General features: G+C 35.9%; 1 protein-coding gene across 1 annotated transcript in view; it reads right to left on the minus strand.

Moving 5' to 3' along the window:
* Positions 1 to 14150: 14150 nt before the first annotated feature.
* Positions 14151 to 22954, minus strand: part of LOC149559632 (uncharacterized) — a 64526-nt gene continuing 55722 nt past the window's right edge. Inside the window, exon 4 of the mRNA XM_089824782.1 lies at positions 14151 to 14207. Coding sequence (XP_089680908.1) covers positions 14151 to 14207 — 57 coding nt within the window. The remainder of the gene's footprint in view (positions 14208 to 22954) is intronic.

The raw sequence follows: 22954 nt of genomic DNA on the forward strand, positions 1-22954 counted from the left end.
TAAAAGCAGTAAAATATTTTAGATACTATATTCTGTATTCTCATTTCGTAGTGTATGTGCCATCCACCACGGTCAAGAGAATTCTCACATAGCAGGATGTAGCAATCAACAATAGGGCCACATGGGTAGCAAGAGTCCAAGAATTTGATTTGAATATCCGACCAAAAAAATTGGTTCGAGGATAGGGCTTGTGTAAACTTATTGCAGAAGGTGAAAAAGAGGAGTCAAATCCCACTTGCTTGTTTGTAAGTCTCCAAGATGAATGGTATTTTGATATTGCTTATTTCCTGACATACAGAAGATGTCTTGATCACCTGAAAGGAAAGGACTGATGAAATCTCCAACTCAGAGCATCTAAGTTTTTTATAATTGATGATATCTTATATAAAAGAGGTTTAGATGGTATGTTTTAAAGATGTGTCGATACTAACCAACAAGGTAAGTTATTGGAAACCTTTCATGATGGAGCCTGTGGAGGTAATTTTTCATCAATAGTAACGGCATTCAAAATCCTAAGAAGTGGGTACTATTGGCTAGGTATATTTAAAGCCACCTACCATTAGGTTAGGAATTGTGAAAAATGTCAACTATTTATCGAGAAACCACAATTGGCTGCTCTACCCCTAAAACCAGTGATCATAGAAGAACCATTTCAATAGTGGGGATTGGATTTTATAGGGCCTATTAATCTAAGTTCAAGTGCTGGACATACATACTTCCTTACTACTACTGATTATTTTACTAAATGGGTAGAGGCAATTCCTGTTAAAGTGACAACTTCGTAGGTGGTGTGCAAATTTTTGACAGAAAATATTCTGACTCATTTTGGTACTCCCAGTAAAATAGTGATAGATAATGCACATAATTTTTCATCTAGGGAAATTCAATTGTATTGTTATGATAATGGTGTCCATTTGTCTCATTCTTCGAATTACTTCCCTCAAGGTAATGGACAGGCTAAGTCCACAAACAAAAACTTGGTTAACATTATGAAAAAATTGGTGGATGAAAAGGGAAAAGATTGGCACAAGGAGTTATATGAAGCAGTTTGGGCTGACAGGACTTCTCCCAAAAGATCCATAGGTATGACACCTTTTGAATTGGTGTACGGAGTTGAGGCACAATTGTCCTTGCCTTTAGAACTTGCCACATTGAATTTATAGAAAGCAATTGAGGATGAAATATTCTAGTCTTCCATTGAGAAGAGAATACTATATCTCCAAAAAATAGAAGAGGAAAGAAGGGAGCTAGTGGATCACATTACAAATCATTAGGCAAGAGTTAAAAGTATTTTTGATCAAAAAGTGAGACCACATAAATTCATGAAAGGAGACCAGGTGCTATTATGGGATAAAAGAAGGGAACCTAAAGGAGCTCATTCTAAGTTTAAAAGTCTGTGGAAAGGTCCATTTGTAATATCTGAAGAACTAGGTTCAAATGCCTTCAAGCTATAGTATCCTAATGGAGATGAACTCCCCCTATCCTAAAATGGGTAGGACCTCAAGTTGTACCATCTTTAGGTCCATTTTTTCATCTCATTGCAAATACTGTCTTTTTCTATTTTTCCTTTCTTGTTCTGTTTCTCATTTTGTGTTGTTATCTTTTGAATTGATCTGCAAAGCCTAAGACCCTAGGTTCATACATGATCTTTTCAATCTCATTCCCCAATAGGAGCCATTTGTTAGTGCTTATAATTTCCCTTGCACTCTAATATGGTTTTAGTCCCAAGTTATTCTTGTCTTGAAGTTGAACTTGAAGTTTTAGTTTACCTCAACTTCAAGTTCAGGTCTGCCTTAGTCTTCGTGTGTCAAGTCCGATCTCTTTCCTTGAGTTGGTCTTAGTTTAAGTTGAAGTCAAAGTTGAAACCCGATCACCCAATTCTTCAACTTCAACTTTAGTGTCAATGTTGCACACTAACTAAAGTTGTCTATAGGTTTTAAATCTTCGAACCAAATCATGGTGGGTCCCAACACAACATTTCCCAGACATGCAAAGTTATGATTGAAAGGATTTAAGGAAGTACGTGTTTGGTTATGGCAAGATTTGGTTGAGGGATAAAATTGTCATGTAATGATCACCTAACGCAACAACATATGTGCGGATTTGATATAGTATTTAAAACAAAGCACACATGACATCTTTTCAAAACCATGCCACATGAGTGGGTAATTAGTGCACTTACTTGTCAAATCTATTCCTGTGATCTTCCACACAAATCATTCCCTAAATGCATTCATTTTAGCCCTTTTTTTGTTCATTCCATTTTCTTCGAAGAAATTCCCAGTATTATCGAGTAAGAAGGGCGAGTAGTAGGCTTTGTCTCTGTTAAACTGTAAGCACATCTTCATACCCCTTTGCATTTCAAATTGTGTTTGCTTTGTTTTGAGGTATTTCAAGCCATATATTTTAAAGCCTATCTTTATTAGCAGTCATGAGGCTTTTCTACCTAAAATTGACTAAGTTGGAGAAACCTTCTTTGCTCAGCTCCCTGCCTGAAATTCGTGACACATTCATGGTAAATAAAAGTTTATTTGAGTTAATTGAATGAGCCAAGAATACCCAGTCAAGCCCCATTTATTAGAGGTTAGTTGATAGTGGATTATTAGAAGCCGCCACTTTTCCCGCTGCTATCACATATCCAGAACTTGTCCTTGAATGTGCAAGCCATTATGACCCTATTTCTGGATGTATCAAAAAAGCCTCAGAGGAAGTGATTTTTAGAACCAATAGAACTAGTGTCCATTCAGCCTTTAGAATTCCCCACAAGGAACCTTATGAGCCATGGATGTTTGAAGAACTTGAGCGCTTGTATGCCAAAAAAAAATAGCTATGATAACAAGATAGCTCAGTCTTGGCTTTTGAAACCAGTAGAGGGAGGTTCTAGATTGCCTAAGCCATTGACTATTGAACATTTTATAAAAGAAATTCTAGACATGGTTCTTCTATTGAATAGGAGCAAAGGAAATGAGCATGCATTCCACTAGGAATCTTGGATGTACTTTTTCATACAGAAGATTGTTGAAGGGGTTAAATTCATTGATTGGTCTGATCTCATAGCAGAAAATCTGCATAGGGGTTTAATGGCTATTAACAACTGTGGCCCATTTTTCTTATCTTCTTATCTAATTTACATCCTAGCTGCATTGAAAGAATGGGACTATCTTCCACATGTACCTTGGGTTAATGACATACCCATTTACCAATATTACGGTGATCTTCAAGAAGCTACAATATGTAAAGAGTTCAAGAGGGTCAATGATGTCTTTCTAGGGAAATTGGTATTTGAACTCCGAGGCTGGGAGAATGATAGGATGATAGAAGAAGCTATGCAAGTTGTGAAAATATATGGTTGTTATTACATTTAATTTCCCATATTTACATATATCAGAGTGGGTGGTTTTTCTGATGAACCTTTAAAGCTGCCACATTATTGTTCAGATTCTATAGTGTTATCTGAGATTTGTAGGCAATTTGTTTCAGTGATTGAGTCTTTTCAGATTTCAAAAAGATCATCTTCAGCATTCTTCCCAATTGAGATTGGACAGTATAGATGCCCTAGTCTGAAAGAAGCCATATTGTTAGAAAAATCATTAACCTTCTTATGCTTTGAACCTTTCATTTCTCAGTTAGATTTTGACTACATTGGCTTTGTCAAAAACCATGTTAAGAATGCAGTATCCCTAGTTCACTCCCCACAATTAGATGATTTTTGGGCAAACTGCCTTAATAAACTTGAGGTAAGGAAAAGACTGTGGTTCTGCTTGACCATTAAATAGATCACTATGTTTAATGTGGAGTTGGATACTTATGGAATAAAAGATGATGATTCTAAAGAAGTGCTTGATCAATTTTACATCGACCAAATTGAATGCATGCCCATTCCCAAAATTGATTGTGAAAAGAAGGAAGAAAATGATGTCTATTCCCATACCAAGGATGTAATAGCTAGAATTGACAAGTGGATAAAGTTAAAGGCCATGGCTACTCTACATCTTTCGAGGAAATTTTCAAAAAACAAAGATAAAAGGACTGCTAATAAGCAAACTAACCGAGGTGTTCCTAATTCTATTGTAGATCTAGTTGAAGTTGAAGTTGAAGCAATTCCTGAAACACTTCAACTTCAAGTTCAAGAAGAAATTCCAAAAGGAAGGAGAGTAACCCGCTCAAGCACGAAGAAGGCATCAGCCGTCAAAAGCAAGAACACCATAACCGTGGACTTGGAGACAACAGAAGACCTACCTATGGTGGATGATGTACCTAAATCCCAGAATTTGCCAATGGCTATTGAGAACTAGGAAAGTAATCTCTCCTTAGTTAAATGTTTCCTTGCTATCGTAAAAGATCAAGCTACGCCTAAATGGCTAGAGAAATCAATGGAGAAGAAAAGGAGCATAGTCCCAATATCTATGCCTATTGATGATCTGGTCAGTAAGTACCTTGGTAAAGCACCTAAAGTGAAAAAAGCAAGGACCGAAGCAAGAATCAATTTTGAGAAAAGTTTAGGTCGATGGGCAACAAAAATAGCTACACCAAGAGATGGAAGCTCTGATGATTTCGTAGTGCCTCAAGACTTCCAAATAACAAAGGTTGATTTGGGAAAAGGGAATCATGAAGTAGATATGGAATTCTTTGAAGTTTCTAATAAAAAGATTGCACATAGAGTATGGAAAGATGGGCAAGATAAGAAAGAAATGAAGGAAATGATTAAAAATATGGTGCAGTACATTAATACTATCTTGCACCTTGAAGCAAAGACAATCCATGAGATGTCAACCATTATTGATCTATCCTATGCGACCAATCAACAATCATTGGAGAATCTGCATAAGTGCAAAGCAGTAGCTAAAGTAGCAGGTGAATGGGTTCAAGATGTACTACATCATACTGTAAAGCACATAAGTCACTTGGACCATTCTTCAAAGGAGATATCAAACATTACCAAAAAGGTGGAATCAAGTAATGAAGGATATGAAAAAGAAAAGAACAATTGGGAAAAAGTGGTGATGTGGTTGGAAGACGTGCAAGAGCTTGGCCTACATAAATTCTAGGCTGAATGTCCTGTAGCTGGTCTAGATGAAAAGGCCCTGTACATCATCAAAGATTGCATTGAGTGGAGAAATGAGGCACTCACACAAGGAGTAACTTAAATTAAAGAAGCATTGCAAGAGCTTAGGGTCATACACCAGATCATCCAAAATGATCTTAAGTGGTTTGCCAAACAGTTCATGGGAAAACAAGATGACTTCGTTTCCCGATCAGATGAAATAATCAAAGAGGTTCAGAAGAAGTTTCAGAAGTGGCAAGACAAAAGGGCACCAGCTAAATAGGACTTTTCCAACATGGTGCATACAGAGGCTATGTTAATCATTAATCTGAAACATATGGAAATGCACGAGGAAAAGGTTGCCGAACTAAAGAAGATGAAAGAAATTTGGAAGCAAATGTTCGCCTACATCAATTTGCCACATCAATCTATTATCTCAGCCTTTTCAACTGCCTACAAAATGTGGAAGATGGTGAAAGGCATGGCAATAGGGGACAACGCTATCTGATCAAGACAGACAATTACACTTAATCACTTAGTTACTTTTTCTTTTTAGTTTCTTGTTTCTTGCATTTCAGTTATCAGTTACTTTGGAAAAAAACAATTAACTCTTGGCGAGGTAATTTTGGCAATGGTCCAGCCCCATGCCTATATATATGTAATAATTAGTATGTTGAAGGGGTTAGAATTCTCCAGTAGATCGATAGACAAAACTATTTTTATTTATGATTTTCCAAGTTAGAAGTAGCATTTCAGAATTTCTGCAGATACAATGAAACTCTATAGTTTGATTTATGGTTAAAAGCTTTGGAAGTGGATACTATTGTCTACCTATTTAAATAGGTGTTTTTGAAGATACTGTTTAAGCTTTTGGCTGTGTCTATTATCTATTTTGAAATTGCCAATTCAAACTTGGATGCTATGAGAAGTTAGTTTTATCAATTTGCCTACTCGATAGTTTTAATTTTCAAATATGAGGATCATCTTGATAATTAAAATTGAGTGGTTCTTTTCAATTAAAGTTTATTTTGTATTGATGAGATAAAATAAGTTGATTGAACACTTTCAACAGATTGTTTTCCTAAAAGGTCTTTCTGTTGAGTTTTTAAATTAGAAAATCTCATTGCAATAAAGGTAGCTACGCCTATTTTAAGTGAAGAAATATCAGGCAGAGAATTCCTCAATCTCTTCTATAGGAATTCATTTGTTAGTTTACATGATTTTTCTCTATTTTTACATATGAATATATGTGGGAAAAACTTTTTACTAACACCTAGGAATGATATTTGTCTAAATTTTTCCATATATATAGGCTTCTTCTAAAAAATAATAGCATTTGATGTGCTTGATATATTGTCCTAGTTTTGAGAAATATTGGCTTGAGATTGCTATATTTGGGTAGTAGGGATCAAAATACTAGTAGTGGATGAAGAGATAGGGGCAGACTAAGACATAGCCTGACTAGATATTACTGGTCCACAAGTAGGCATAGAAGTTGCAATTTGAGTAGACAAGTTGGGATAGGAAGCTAAAACAGAGTTAGACTTGATAAATTGAATCTCGTAGTTTTTTCTGCTTGAGCTTAATTCTCAACCTTCTCAAGTTCCTTTGCCAGATCCTCTTTCTCTTTTCTAGCCTTTTCAAGATCAAGGTCCAGTTTAAACATGGGAGGATTTACAGATTTTCTTAATCTAGCTTGTGGTTCATTTATTTGAATTCCTATAGCTTTTCTCTTTCCTTTATCAGTGGGTTTCACAATAGGTTCTACAACATCTACTTGGAGGGGCTTATAGGCTTGGACTTGGGAAATGACAGGTTCTTGCCTTTGGCTCATGAGTTTTTCTTGTTCTAGAACTTTAGATCTTAAATTATTTATATCCCCAAACACATCAACATGAAGGACTAAGGTCCTTTCTTCCAACTTCTTTTTTTGTTCTTTAAAGACAACCATCCTTCTAAGTAGGTTATCTCTTTCAATAATGGTATTGAAGGTGGCTTTCTCTCTTTCCTTCTCCAAATGGATACATTTGGCCTCCTCTTCTATGACCCATTTCTTTAGAATGTCTATTTTTGAACATACTTCCTTAGGATCTATAGAAGTTGCTTCTAAATTAGTAGGATCATCAATATCTATAAGATTGGTGTCCATAAATGGAATTGTTCTTGTATCCTTCATTAAATTCCCATATCCTAACTTACAAATCATGTCTTATCTATGAAACATATATCCTACTAAGGAAACATTCTTATCATGATAAACTTGGTCTTCTTACAGTGGAGTACTAAATATCCCTCCCAAAAAATTTGTAGTTTCTGACTCAGAACTTAGTAAGGAGGATTCCCTTCCTACTGTATTGCATAAAAATGTAATAGATAGAATAAATATTAAGCAACTAATATCTATTCCTACATGATTATGCAAACCTCAAAATAATGCAAGATAAACATGTAAAAAACATAACATGAAATCATAATGACTCAAACTACTAATGCAAACCTCATGAAATCACCAAATGATTGATGATTCCATATTATGGGATGTGGTTGCTTACAAATCTAGCAGCATAACAATGAGGTAGATGGTCCCTATGGAAATGAGGAGAGGGCTCTCCTTTCATAGGAAAATGAATGCAATGGATGGCTAAGATTGAATGCAAGATGAAGGGCTAGGATCTCTCAGGATCGATGAGGTGTCAATGAGGTGGAGGCCAAGTAGGCTCCATGTGCATTAGGGTTTTGACCATTCAAAGGGGGAAATATGCTCACACATGTGTGAGCAAGCTTTGATGGTAACATGATCAATGAGGTGTGAGAAGAATGGCTTGTCACACATGTGTGAGACAACTTGATTCTCATTCAAGAGGACAAGTGTGCAAGAGGTGTGAGAAGGCATGGATTCTCACACATGTGTGAAACACCTTGACTCTAATGCAAGAGGAAAAGTGTACAAGAGGCATGGAATACATGAGGGATGAGAAAAGTGTGAAAATCCCTCACACATGTGTGAGGATTCCTCACACATGTGTGAGCACACACTTAGGATTAAAAGGTAATTAGCTAGGTGATTATGCAAAGAAAGCATGATTAAGGAAGTGGGTTGGTTTAGAAAGGTGGGTTAGGTTAGTCAAGTGAGGTTAGGTGAGGGTTAAAGGTAGGAGCCATGTGCTCATATAGGATTAAATTCAATATTTAATTCCAAGTGGGATTAGGAAAGGGATTAATTAAGTAAACGAAGTACTTAATTAAAGTGAATGGGTTAGAATTTAAATAAACCTTAGTTTATTTAAATCAAGGTAAGGAAAATGTAATTAAATAAATGCAAATTTATTTAATTAAAGGTAGGAGAATTAAATAAATAATAAATATTTATTTAATTGGTCAGGAAATGGGTTTTGGACAATTTTAGCTATCTACATTTTACCCCTCTTTGATATAGCATTAGTAATGTTATATCAAAGAAGAATAAAATATAGTAGATGGGAGGATAAGACTAGTAGCATGATGCCCCAGTCATGGAAGGATGAGGAAGGATGATGAGGGTGGAAAGGTATGCCCCCCAGAGAGGACATGCAGGTTAGGAGAACATGAATGTTCTCTGGAAATGGATAGGAAGATGGAAGAGAGTTCTGCTGCAATGGCATGAACAACCTAAGTTTGATATTGTATTCAACACTATGCACCAAGGTATGAGGAACCAAGATGACAATGTGTCAAGTACGTGATAAAAGGGGTCTAATACAACCATGTGCCTTATGAAACCATGATATGGAAGACCATGATTCTTGGGGACAATAGGATGCAAAGACCATGATAAATGGAAAAAATACTAATGCAGACCAGTAACAAGCAATCATGCATGAAAAACCAAAAGAAAACCAAAATTTTGCCCCTAGTCAAGCTAAAAACCCATTAATGGATTGATTGATGATGATTGATTAGGGATGGAAAAGCTAATGATAAGCATAATGCACATCCAAGGATTGGGAAGGATTCATCCCATGATAATGATTGAATATGGATAATGGATTATCAGCTAAATGGGTCAAATTGATGAATTGATTAAGGATTAATGCGCAAGATTGCAAGATTAGATTGATTGGATTAGTATTGATTGCACAAGTGATACTTTTTTTTTTGATTTTTTGATTTTATGGCGGATAGAAGAATGAATGTGGATGAGATTGGAAGAATAGATATTGATAGGATGAAGAATGATTAGAGTAGAATTGATATTGATTTGATGTGAAAGGATTAGAAGAAGGGAAAATTTATTGAAATTAGATGATAAATGAATTTGATTGAAAAGAGTGGAAGAATTAGATTGAATGAATGTGGGATAGAATGGATTGGGACCAATGACAAGGGAGAGCCAAGGCATGGTAAATGGACGAGAAGCAACATGATGTGGTGGATGACAGGAATGGTGGAAGGATATGAGGGGCCAAATGATAGGGTATTGGAAAATGCAGAGCCAAGGACCATGTTTTGAAGGAGTCCCAATGCCCCATACCAAGGATAGGAAAATGGAAGGAAATATGGTGGGAAGGGATGGATAAAAAATGGGAAGATGGTATGAATGCTAGCATATGAAGGAAAAGATGGCATGTGCTCTTCCAAAGCATGTATGAACATTTTGTTATTGTGCCTCTAGTAGTGATCATGAGCATGGGTATGAAAGTGGAATGAAGAAGGGATATGGGAGGGAGGTTATGAAAAGGGATAATAATATGAATGATATGAATGAAATGTGGGATATGAAGTGGATGAAATGGATGGGATAACCAAGATCAAGGACATATGAAAGAAGGATGGAAGTATGTAGGAGTATGGATGGAAAATGGATGAAATGAACATGACAAGGAGTATGGAATGCAAGAAATGGATAGCATGTCAAGATCAAATATATGGAAGAATTATGGAGATATTTAGGATAATGGATGGAGAGCAAGAAATGGAAATGAAAAGTGTATATGGATGGATGAAAAGAAAGTGAAAGTCAAGATCAAATATGGAAAAGGATAATGAACGGTGGATGGAAGCATGGAAGATATGTAAGGCAGAGTAGTATGGATGGAGCTTGCCCCTAGTGTAGAGTACAAGTGGAAGAGGAAAAGTGAATGGATGGATAAGCAGAATTGGAAGGAAATGGATACATGAGAGGAGAACGAAGGGAGGACTCAAGCATCTAGATATGTGGATGGTATCCCTTGATATTTTTTTCTTTATTTTTTATTTTCAAGGAATTTTTACTATTTTCTCATAGATGTTGATAGGGTAGTGAATGGAAGGATGAAGTGGCTTGGGGAATGGAAGACTAAGGACTTATGAAAAGGTTTGGATTAAGGGGGTGGTGTGGGTGGGAGGAAGATATGGGTGATGGATGCTAGGTTGGAAGACTTGTGAATGAATGGATGAAGGAGGCGAAAAGATCGTCATTGGCATACACCTTGAAGGATGATGGAAAGGAGGAAATTTTGGAGGATATGTAGGAGAGAGTTTGAATTTTGGGATATAGGGACCCAAAACGGAGGAAGGAGATGATGGATTTGGGAAGGTGGATTTGGGTATATAAGGACCCAAAATGGATTTTGGAAAATGGAATCGTGGATGGATTATGCACGAGGGAAGCCTTTGGATTAGCAGAATTGGATGTTGTTTTGAATATTTCTTTGAGATTCATTGCTACATTAAGTAGCTTTTGTATCCACAAAATTTTTGCATTTTTTATTTTTTGCCTTTGTAGCCTTTTGATTTTTCTTTGGATCATATTTTTATTTTCTTGGACATGTCTTTTAGAGAGGACATGTTGATCCTTGGGCTTTTGTGGATTTTTGACTTTATGCTCTTTTACTTTGGCATTCAATTTGCTTCCATTGGATATGGTAGGGGTGCATGAAGATAAAGGTGGTGGAGAGCGTATGGATGGTGAACATTGGAAGGAATTCAAGGATGTGTGCCTTTGTTTATCTTTACTAGGACTATGAGGGGATGATGTGGTAGACATGGATATGGTGGATGGATGTATGTAAGAACCCAAAATGGAAGGAAGGGATGAAGGGTTTGGCAGGGGAACATAAGGACCCAGAATGGATGGAAGTGAGGAAGGAATAGGAATATGGATATAAGGTCCTAAAATGGATTTGGAAGAGGAATGATGGGAAGCTTTAGGTTTGGAAGGAGGAATTGTGGAAGGTGTACCAACATCTTGAGATATTATTTCTTTAATGGGATACTTAGCATTTTCAACACAAGATGCGAGTCCAAGTGTATGGGGTTCATGAGTGGATTGGATATGTATGATAGGATCATGTGGAGAGTTATGAGGGATAAGAGGATCATGAGATGGAGTGAGATCATGAAAGGAAAATGAAAGGATGCTTTGATCTTGACTTAAAAGGAGATCGTGTAGTGGAACGATTGGAGCATGAGATGGAATATGATCATGAAATGGAACAATTTTATCTTGACATGAAGGAGTATTAATGGATGGTCTGGAAGGAAATTCTACATGAAGTAGAGGGTCTATGGATGCTAACTCTTGTGATGGAGTGGAATCGGTAAGGTGTGTGGTACATGGAATGTTTTGATCTTGGTTAGGAAGGGGATCATGAGATGGCCTGGTAGGGATAAATGGATCTTGAGGGATAAGGAATGATGGGATGAAGAAATGCTTAGATCTAGAGAGGAATCTATAATTTCATGCTTTGGAGGAAGGTCTTGAGATGGAACTAGGGGTATGAATTTGGGTGATTGGCTCACTTCATTTTGTATTTAACACTTAGCCAAGAACGATGAAAAACACCCCTAACAAGGTGGGGAGGATTTGGATTTTGGAGGATTAGGATCGTGTGAAGGTGGAACTATGGGTAGGGGATTGCATGAAGGGTTGGGGTTGGATGGGACATGAGGACTATGGTCCTCAGAACATGGAGGAAGAGGACACATGGCATGGAAAGCAGACTCCTTCTGTTGACTTGCTAAGAGATAATTCTTTAATTTTTCCATTTCCATGGCAAGGGCACATGTGTTTGAGGAAGTGTGTGGGCTAGGAATCGAATTGTATGGAGTTGAAGGATAATGAGGTGGATTTCCCTTGTCAAAGGTAGAAGAATAATGAACATGAGATGGATTAGAGTTGGATATGAAGTGTTGAGGATGAATTTGATATGCAGGTTGAATAGGAGGTAGAACTCCATATTGTCTTTGAAGATTGTCAACCATTTGATTAAGCAAATTTAGATCCATATATGTTAGATGAAGAGTTATGAAAGATTTGATGAGGGATGGAATATGAACTTAGGACTAGGATTAAATGTTGGACTTTGCATTGATTTAATTTGAATTGGATTTGTTATGATATTGATATTAATGAGGGTTTGATTTGATATTGATAAAAACCCTATGATATTGCAAACAAGTGAATGTGAAATTTGAATGAAAGTCCAATGTTGATGACAATGCTCCTATGTCCAAAGTAGAAGATTTGGTGAAAAGATTGAATTAGAAGAAGACGTGAATCAAATTAGAAAGATTGATTATGGAAGAAGATGTAAATGGATTGAATTAAGAATTGATTTGAAAGGAATGAATTTGACAAGGGATTGGATTAGAAGGATGATGATGTGGAGGACTGAATTAAGAATGCATTATGAGATTGGTAGAGGAAATTGGATGTGGATGATGATGAAGCATGACTAGGATGAAGATTATGGATGAGGTGGGATGAGGAGGAAGTGATTTAGATGAATGGAGATGATTAAGATGTGGAGGAATGCTTTGAATGATGAAGACAAGAGATGGATGAGGGTGATGAATGTGATGGAAAGAAGAAGTGACATGGAAGTGATGTGGGCAACTTGATTAAGAGGACCTAAACCAAGACATTTTTTTGTTATTTTTGAAGTTGTTTTGATTTTTTTGGATTTGGAAGTTTTACAATTTTTTTTTTGGGTTTTTATGTTTTTATGATTTTTTTGGGTTTTTCAAATTTGAGATTGCAAAAGAAAACAAGGAAATATATACAAGGTAAGTGTGTTTCAAACACTCAAGAACGTCAAACACACCAAAAAACCTATAAGGTTTCAACTAGGATGTACAAGGATCAACTAGAGGGCATCCTCGATATATGCAAGGTATGTGAAGCCCAAATCTATAGATGAAAGAAAATACTACCACATAGCCAGGGGGAGATGGTAACCCAAATCTCCTCTTTCACTTCCCAAAGGTATAAAGTTCTTTGGGGCTTAGCCAAGAGTAACAATATTTTGCTTCCAAGAGAGGTGTCTTTTGATTCACCTCCCAATTTTTATACTCCGCCAGAACACAGGAGTTGAGGTTGTCCCAAGTGGTTAAGAAATCCCCAAGCAGGCCTCCTAAAAAAAGAAAAATAAGACCACTTATTTCTTGTGCACCCAAGATCACCTGAAGGTGGGAGGGGAGAGAATATGTAAGTGGCCTCAAGGTTCAAAAGACATGCATTTCTTCCCAATGAAACTTTAGGTTTTCTAATCTACGTTGAAGACACATGTGATTAAACCATACAATGTTCTTTCCAACTTGAAATGTCACCAACGTAAATGAAAACATGGATTCATCAACAAGAAAGTAAATCGAGCATGTGCATAAGCAAAATTGTTGGAAATGAAATCAATTTCCCTTAAGACATTCAAGATTGTGTGAGTTCATTTTAAGCACCAATTCTAAATGTTTGCTAACCTAAGCATACATGTCCATTCCCTTAAGGCATTCAAGATTGAATTCGATTGTTTTAGCATTTAACCATGCATTAAAAGATGAGTGTTTAACCATACAGGTTCATTCCAAAATAAAATTAAGGCAAAAACCTGCAAGCAATATGGTTAGTGAGAAAATATCCCTGCAAAAGCACAAGTTAGGGAAGCAAAAATGTAGGACAAACATGAAACAACCCTGCAATGAAAAGGTTAGCACAAAATTTGGTCTTTGACAGAGAAAATAGAGATCTAAATAGCATCAAAATCTTATGAAACTAGCACCATGAAGATGGGCTCAGAATCAGCTTTTCAACAATATTTCATTTTTCAAAAATGGAGTTCGTATGCTCAAGTTATGAGCAAAAAAGGGAAAGTTACTCCTTATAGCTTAGAAGGGCATGGAATGCTGATGCAGTGCTGACATCAGTGACCTGTGAGAAAAAATTTGACGGTTAGAGGCACGTCAAGCAATTTTTTTTTGTTTTTTGATGCTTTTGAAAAAAAATTGAAAAATTTGAAGGTTTATTTAAAAGATAAAATTTATTTTTTGGTTTAAAAAAATAAATAAATAAAAATAAATTTTTTTTCATAAAAATGTAATAAACAGAATAAATATTAAGCAACTAGTATCTATTCCTACATGATTATGCAAACCTCAAAATAATGCAAGATAAACATGTAAAAAGCATAACATGAAATCACAATGACTCAAACTACTAATGAAAACCTCATGAAATCACCAAATGATTGATGATTCCATATTATGGGATGTGGTTGCTCACAAATCCAATAGCATAACAATGAGGTAGATGGTGCCTGTGGAAATGAGGAGAGGGCTCTCCTTTTATAGGAAAATGGATGCAATAGAAAACTAAGATTGAATGCAAGATGAAGGGCTAGGATCTCTCAAGATCGATGGGGTGTCAATGAGGTGGAGGCTAAGGAGGCTCCATGTGGATTAGGGTTTTGACCATTCAAAGGGGGAAATATGCTCACACATGTGTGAGCAAGCTTTGATGGTGACATGATCAATGAGGTGTGAGACAACTTGACTCTCATGCAAGAAAAAAAGTGTGCAAGAGGTGTGAGAAGGCATGACTTCTCACACGTGTGAAACACCTTGACTCTCATGCAAGAGGAAAAGTGTGCAAGAGGCATGGTATACATGAGGGATGAGGAAAGTGTGAACATCCCTCACACATGTGTGAGGATTCCTCACACATGTGTGAGCACACACTTAGGATTAAAAGGTAATTAGCTAGGTGATTATGCAAAGAAAGCATGATTAAGGAAGTGGGTTGGTTTAGAAAGGCGGGTTAGGTTAGGCAAGTGAAGTTAGGTGAGGGTTAAAGGTAGGAGCCATGTGCTCAAATAGGATTAAATTAAATATTTAATTCCAAGTGGGATTAGGAAAGGGATTAATTAAGTAAACGAAGTACTTAATTAAAGTGAATGGGTTAGGATTTAAATAAACCTTAGTTTATTTAAATCAAGGAAAGAAAAATATAATTAATAAATGTAAATTTATTTAATTAATGGTAAGGTAATTAATTAAATAATAAATATTTCTTTAATTGGTTAGGAAATGGGTTTTGGACAATTTTAGGTGTCTACACCTACCACTGGTTGGTATTGAGGGTAAATTGTTGTATTACCGCTTGGTTTTCATGTGGAATTTGGATCTGCTTTCTTTTTGCCTTGATTCTTTCTACCACCTTGGGGCAAGATTGGCCCTTGCGTAACCTCTTGTATTCTTCCTTTTACCAACCATTAAGAAAGAATTTCTTATTAAATAAGCACTAGCTCCAAAACCTTGATTGAATTGTCACCCTATTTTTAGGAAAATATGACAATAAGATAGCTTTTGACTTTAAAGGAAAAATTATAGGAAAATACCAAATATCTTTATAAAATAAGGGACCAATCACAAAAAACACATGACTACAACTCTTGCTTGATAGATAAGACACTTTATAGAGGCTGTGTACTTCAACGTACACTTGTGGCATTAGGGTTGTTTCTTTAAAAAAAAAAATTGTCAAGGTTTGTCACTAAAAATAAGCCCACTACAACTAAAAACAATACTACAAAATGATTTGACACATATGTACAAAACAAGACCAAAGAAACTGTAGTACATTTTACACAAACATGTGTGTTAAGAGGTTCCCCCGTAGAGTCACCATTTTGTTGGTGTTTTTCAACTATTAAGTAACAAGATACTCAATACCAAGATAATGAAAGCACAAACAATCTAAGGATCAACTACTCCCTATAAACAATTGAATGTGTTTCTTATGTAGACCTAACTATAACAAAATCAAGATAGATTTCCTACTCTTTAGGCTTTGCAAAACCAAGGAGGGTATACTTGAGGGATGGTTCAAATGAATGCTACTGAGTAAGAATCTCTTAGTTTCATTCTAATTCTCATCTCCTATCTTTGACATATACATAGTTTATTCATTCCATGACACCTTAAGATAATACACATCCCTTATATGTAGATTTGGTCACAATTCTTCTTAGATTTGCAAATATTTCTAACAATAGTAGCTGACTAAAACAAGTGCTGACCAACATTGAGATCTTTCAAACAGTGAAGTAAAAATTGATTTTGAGTTTGAGTTTGATGCTTTTCTATGATTTCTTCACATACAGATTGAATTTAATAAATTAATGCCTCAACCATTGGGATTCAGAGTCCATTCAATTCCTAAATCTGATTGATTGCTTTATAATCAACATTATCAACAATTCTTACTAAAAATAATACTCACAAACATCCTTCCTATTACCATGGAGACCGTATCAATACCACTAAAGTGTTTATTTAATTCATTGAACTAATAGAAATGGTGAATTGATATATAATTTGATTCAATTGCATTCAATTGGACAAGCCTTGCTTATAAAACTTCAAAATAACTAGGTAAAAGAAATGGAGACAAGATTCAATCAGAAAAGATGTAATGACAGTTCATCTTTGTATTAATTTCATTTTAAAAATAATTGTATACAATTAAACAAGACTTAGAATGACTCAAGATAAAACATCTAAATCCTGTCAAATTGATGTATTCTCATAAACCTATAGAGAAAATATATCACAAAGTATTCATCAAAAGGACTGGAACAAATAGATTTAGCAAAGACTTGGAAAGACAATAATTTAGACCCTTTCTCTAGCGTTGGAATCTCTCTTATATATTGTAAGATGCAACAAGCTTCAGGCATTAAGAACTGAGAGCCGTCCTTTAACAAAATATATTTACATTATAAAGTTGTCATAAAAGACAAAACTATGTGTAATAGAAAGACTTTTACATCAAAAAATTCTTTTGGTGGGTCGATCTTTTTGTTACATCTTCAAAGGCTACAACTTCAATGTTTGGCTCTTCTGCTATTCTGAATCCTTGACATATGTAGCTATCAAGTTTGCCAATGATATGTTAGGCTCTAATTTCTACAAATTTACCTAAACTCTATCATTTCCACTTGCATCATCATGTACTGTCAAGGTGATAGTTATACCTAGTTTTATTTCTACCATATCATCCATTTGGCCCACAATACTTCCCATTTGAGATGGTTGCCCTTCTTTATCTTCTTCTTTCCTTTGATCTATTGAAGGTGCATCAATGATTTGAATTTCATTTTGATCCATCTCATCATTATCACTCTTAACCTCTTCCCACTACTCATCAAAAGCAATATCTTCCATCCACTTGTCAAAAAGTGTGTCATCTGAATATGATTTTCTTCTTGATCACATATTCAACCTCTTTATCAATATTAATAAAATCATGTTTAAAGAATCAAAGAATAATTGAACCTTCACCATTTCTTCTATTGTGGTTGCCCACCATGCATGTCCTATTTCATTAATGACTTTATTCATTCTTAGACAAAATAAATCATCTAATTCTTTGGTCCATTCGTCTTTATTCTTTAGTTTATTCTTCTTATCCAAAGCAAGTGGGAATAAATCAAATATCTTACTTTTGTACTTATCCAAGTAGCTAACAATTCTTCTTTGTAGCTCAACTCTCTTATCATCAAATTTTGGAAGATCATTAGCAAGATCATAAGTTATTTCAATGTGATCATGTGAAGATCTTATGATAGAATAACATAGAAATGTGACCTCTTTTCTCCTTTTACTCCATTTATTGACAATGGGTTTCAAAATCTCTTCATTTTCTTTTATCTCCTCCCATATGTTTATTACCCTTGTGAACTAATCATAGAACAATGGCCATTCAATTTGGTCAATGGAATACATGAGAGCCTTTCTTAGTTTATCTTCATACTACACATTCAACTCTACATATAATGCCCATAGTTTACTTTTCTCTTCAAAATTTTCAGTTGTATAGTACTGTGGCCTCTATGGTGCATTAAGGATCTCAATAAGGGGAGTGGATTTAAAAGGCTCGACTGGTGGGTGAGGGTATGCAATCTTTGGTCTAGAAGACTATCCCCTCATTTTATTTTCAAGTTCAATTCTTTTTTGAACTTCTTTATCATAAGCCTTCAAAACTTTATCATACTTAGCCTGTAACTCCAAACTTTCCTTCTCATCTTGTTCTATAGTGGCCAAAGCTAAGTGAGACATACCAAAATTCAAATGTGTAGCCTCTACATGGGTAGTATCTGCCACTCTCTTTACAATTATATTTGCCATTAATATAGTGTCACCTGACTATGATGAGATAGTCCTAGATCCTTTTCTTAATGACCAAATGACTAAGGCTGCCTACTCTTCACTGAAGGTGGCACCTTTTATTTCTTTCTTATTTTGGTCCTATGCATTTAATTTATTAGAAACAAAATTAAAAACTAAAGCATCTACTATATCCCAATTGGGTCGCAGTAGAATATTAGATGCTTTTACCATCTATTTTTCCTTTTTAGGGGTCAAGTTTTTAAATTCTTATGTCATTTTTGTAAGAATTTTCCTAAGGGAAAAATTCACCCAGGAACTAAGAATTCAAACACAAGCACAATTGTAGACTAGAAAGAGAGAGTATGATCAGAATGATGATATATTCAATATGCCATGTGTAAGTACACTAGGAGTGCCTGTATCTAAAGGCCTCTAAGATACATCTAGAATGCCTCATAATCAACTACATGATATGTCAACAACCAGGCACATGTCCACTAGATATGGGTTATCCTCCATTAAACACAAAAGTAAGTGTAGTGATGAGAGGATAAGCCTACATGGGTGTGACACACAAATTAGTGTTGTAGACACCATGTGCTAAAATAGAGTTGCATACTCCTGTGTTGTCAACATGACAACTCAAAAAGGTGTGCAAACTCCTAAGCGTCTCACAAAATAAAATAATAAAATAATGAAAAATAATAAAATAATGCCTTAACCTAAGTAAACTTAACTAAGTGTAAATAGTAAATACTTATTTACACCAACACCCCCCATTAAGTGCAACTTAGTGGAATGCCCTTAAGCTTACGAAAACTAGGATGAAGATGCAGGATGGGTCTTGACTATTAGGCCATGTTAGGTACCCATGTACATAATGAAAATGCAATCTTTGATAAAGCAGAGAAAGAGGGAACGCCTCATGGGAAAAACCCTCCCCCAAAAAGAGAGATGAATAGGGATGCATGGATGAATGGAGTAATCAAGACTCCCCCATTATGACATACATCTAGTATATACATAAGTGAAGAAGGGGAAGAACTAAACCTCATAAGAGGAAAAAGTCCCCCCCATAAGAAAGAAGAGGAAGAGAGACAAAGTAGTCCCCCCCCCAAATGAAGAATGCTTGTCAGTGAAAGTTGCTTTGATGAAGAAGCTGGTCCAAGAATGTAGAATGGTGTTCCTCCCCTTAGGAAAAAAAAATGCTAAAGGTACAATCTTGAAGATGTATGCTAGCTTAGAAACTTGTCCAAGTATCCTTGTGTTGATGTTGATGCTTGCCCCTTCCAACTGTGCTAAAAAGAATGAATGTAGATCTGGTAAGGATGTCTGTTGAACCTATCCCAATGAACCATCTATCTCCTCAATTGACAAAGAGACATCCTCCAATTACTGTACATAAGTATCCACAATTATGCCAACCTATAAAGTTTGATCATGTAGAGAATGGAAATTAGGGTCAAAGTGAGCCCTTGCAACAACTGTAGAAGGATTATCATCATCAATGAGAAGATGTAAGTCCTCAAGTCTATCTCCCAAGTCAACTAAAGCTAGAGCTGGAAGATGAGGTGTACCATGCTTTGCTAGACCTTTCACTGTGGCAATGTAAGCATGTGGACTAAACTAATAATGTGACCTCTTGCTGCAACTATCGGTAGAACCCCATGAGTCTAAATCTATTGAATGACTATCACTGGTGTCACTATCAGTTTCACCTATGTATGATGTGCAGAGAGGATTAGAGGATAAGCTGGGTGAACTTTCCTTAAAGTGTACATCCTTCTCCAAAAAAATATCATGAGTCTTTGGATCCAAAAGTCTATAAGCCTTTGCATTGTCTTTATATCTGATGAAAGTACAAAGCCTAGGTGCCAGTGCCTTGCAATTCCTAGAAGATAGGTTTGCCGATGCTAGACAATTGAAGACTCTAAAGTGACCCACAACTAGTTTTTTTCCACACCATGCCTCAAAAGGAGTCTTACTATATAAGGCATTATGAGGAGACCTATTAAGTATGTGAGTAGCATTGCTAATGGCTTCAACTTCAAGTGTAGGATCGAGAGACTTGGCTTTTATCATGAAACTTGCCATGGTTTTGAGAGTCCTAATCCTCATACCTACAACATCTATCTTGTGTAGACTAAATGTTGGTGGGTTCTAAAGATCAATCCCCTCAATTTTTCCTCTTGTCATGATTGACTTTCCCCACTGCAACTAATGAATCATCTCTAAGACTGCACACCATCACTAAATCTGGAAGGAACTCAACTTTATGACCATATTCAATGTGAGTTATTTGGTAAACTGTTAGGAGATTGGAGCTAAGATTTGGAACATAGAGAACGTCTTTGAATTCCTCATGTTCCATTTCCACATGTCCTTTTCCTTCAACTTCCGTTTTAGTATCATCTCCCATGAAGATGTGTGGTACCTTTGACTGCTTCAATGAAGAAAAGTCTCCCTTTGAAGAACCCATATGGTAGGAGGCACTTGAGTCAAGTATCCATTTTGAAGAAGAACTTGAATTTTCCATAAGTGATTGCCCTTTTCACTTTTAAGAGGTTGGAGTTGAATCCTTGGAAGTACCTGACACTTGAATCTTGTTCTTCCTGAGTAAGTATTCCAACTCATCAATTCTTTTAGTCTTGCGATGATGCTCATCATAATTTGGCTTTTTGCAGTATGCACAAAAAAGTTTGTCCTTCTTTTCATTAATTCCCTTCTTGTTGGAAGAAGAAACACCTTGTTGTGAGGATAATTTTTGTGTCTTAGATTGTGATTTTTTCTTCCACTACTTCTTGTTGTTGTTGCTTTTCCCTCCTTGTCTTGATTGGTGCTCATCACTAGCCATCAAGGCTTTGGTCTAACTTGAGAAGTCCTAAATCCATCAAGTGAGATTGCTCAACAATCAACATCTTTGTGAATACATCAAATGAAGATTTCTGGTAAGTAGATCCCATGATCAACCTGTGAGTAATAAAAATCAAAACAAAGGAAGCATACTCTGAAGGTAGCCTCTTCAAAATATGATGAATCAACTTGTCATCCTTCATGGGATTTCCACAATCTTTAAGAAGTGCCCTATACTCATTGGCTTTGTTGATGTAATCTTGAATTGTGTCAAAGTTATTTGGATCCAAGAGATGTAGATCATCCTCAATCTAAAATCCCTTTTCTTTATCCAGCTTACCATACAATGATTCAAGTTTGTCCCAAGCTTCTTTGGATTCTGAACAACTGGTAATGTGAAAGAGGAGATCCTTATGTACACAACTCCTAATAGCTCCTAAAGTCTTTTGGTCTTGTCTTTGCCATTCAATGAGTTCTTTAGCATCAGTAGGTTTAGGAATTTTACCATCAACATAAAGACTATATCCTTTTTCCATTAATCTACTCTGTGCAATATCTTTCCATGTAGAATAGTTGCACAATGTTAAAGGAGGACATTTAAAACCCATGATGTAGAAAATGAAAAGAGCACAAAAGAAAGACACAAGAACCCAATACACACACCCCCTTTTCACTTAATCAAAAGACCCCCCAAAAAAGATGCTTTTGACACTTTATAAGTAGTGTGTGTACAATGGGCCACTTCTCAAAATGAACAAAGTGAACTTTTTGATTTTTCTTTTACAACTAACATATGAGGCTCAAATCTATCACTAAGCACTAGAGCTTAGATTTACAACAATTTTGAAAAAGAATCAAAGATTTACAATGCTGAAATAGCCCTAATTTTGAAAGTGAGATTTTGGTCCACACAACCCTAGAATCTAACTACAAATCTAGAAAGTAGACAAAAAAAGCACTTACAAAAAAAATAGGACCTAAAAAAGTGACCAAATGTGTCCGTACAGAGCGTTTGAAGCTGCAAAATGCAAGATTATACAGGTACAATTGCCAAAAAATGCAATTTCTACAAAATCCTTGCACCAAAACTAGAAAAAAACACCACCACTAGAAAATTTAGGGAATTCTACCCAATTTTAAAAAAAAATTGCACTTGAATTAGAGTTTGGATGTCCAAGTTATGGGCTCGCAAAGGCAAGTTGCCAAATTGAAAAGCAATCTAGAGAGGGGTTTGGCAAGAAAACTACAATGCCAAATTTGATGGTCAAATGACCATCATAGTAGTTGTAAAATGACTAGGTTTTATGGTCAAATGACCATCGAATTTAACCTACTGATTGAATGATGTCAACAAAAAAGTCCCCTACTAACGTGTCAAGCTGAGTTGGTGTCCGTACCACACAGACTGATGATGTGGAAAGTATGACAGTCTATGTGTTAAGTGGTGACATTACCCATATAGAAAAGTATAATAAATGTGACATGTCATGTGCTGACTTGGCTGTCAAGGTGACTATATAGCTTACATGGTTCTCAGTCCATGTGTCAAACTATGGGTAGGCCATGTCTAGTCTACATGGAGGGATTAGTTGCTCAGCCTACGAGATTACATGGCTACCTATGTGGCAGAGGACTATGCTATGTGAATGCCATGTG

This window comes from Cupressus sempervirens, chromosome 4, assembly GCF_028749045.1.
Source record: "Cupressus sempervirens isolate cs-2001-9-10 chromosome 4, ASM2874904v1, whole genome shotgun sequence".
NCBI lineage: Eukaryota > Viridiplantae > Streptophyta > Pinopsida > Cupressales > Cupressaceae > Cupressus > Cupressus sempervirens.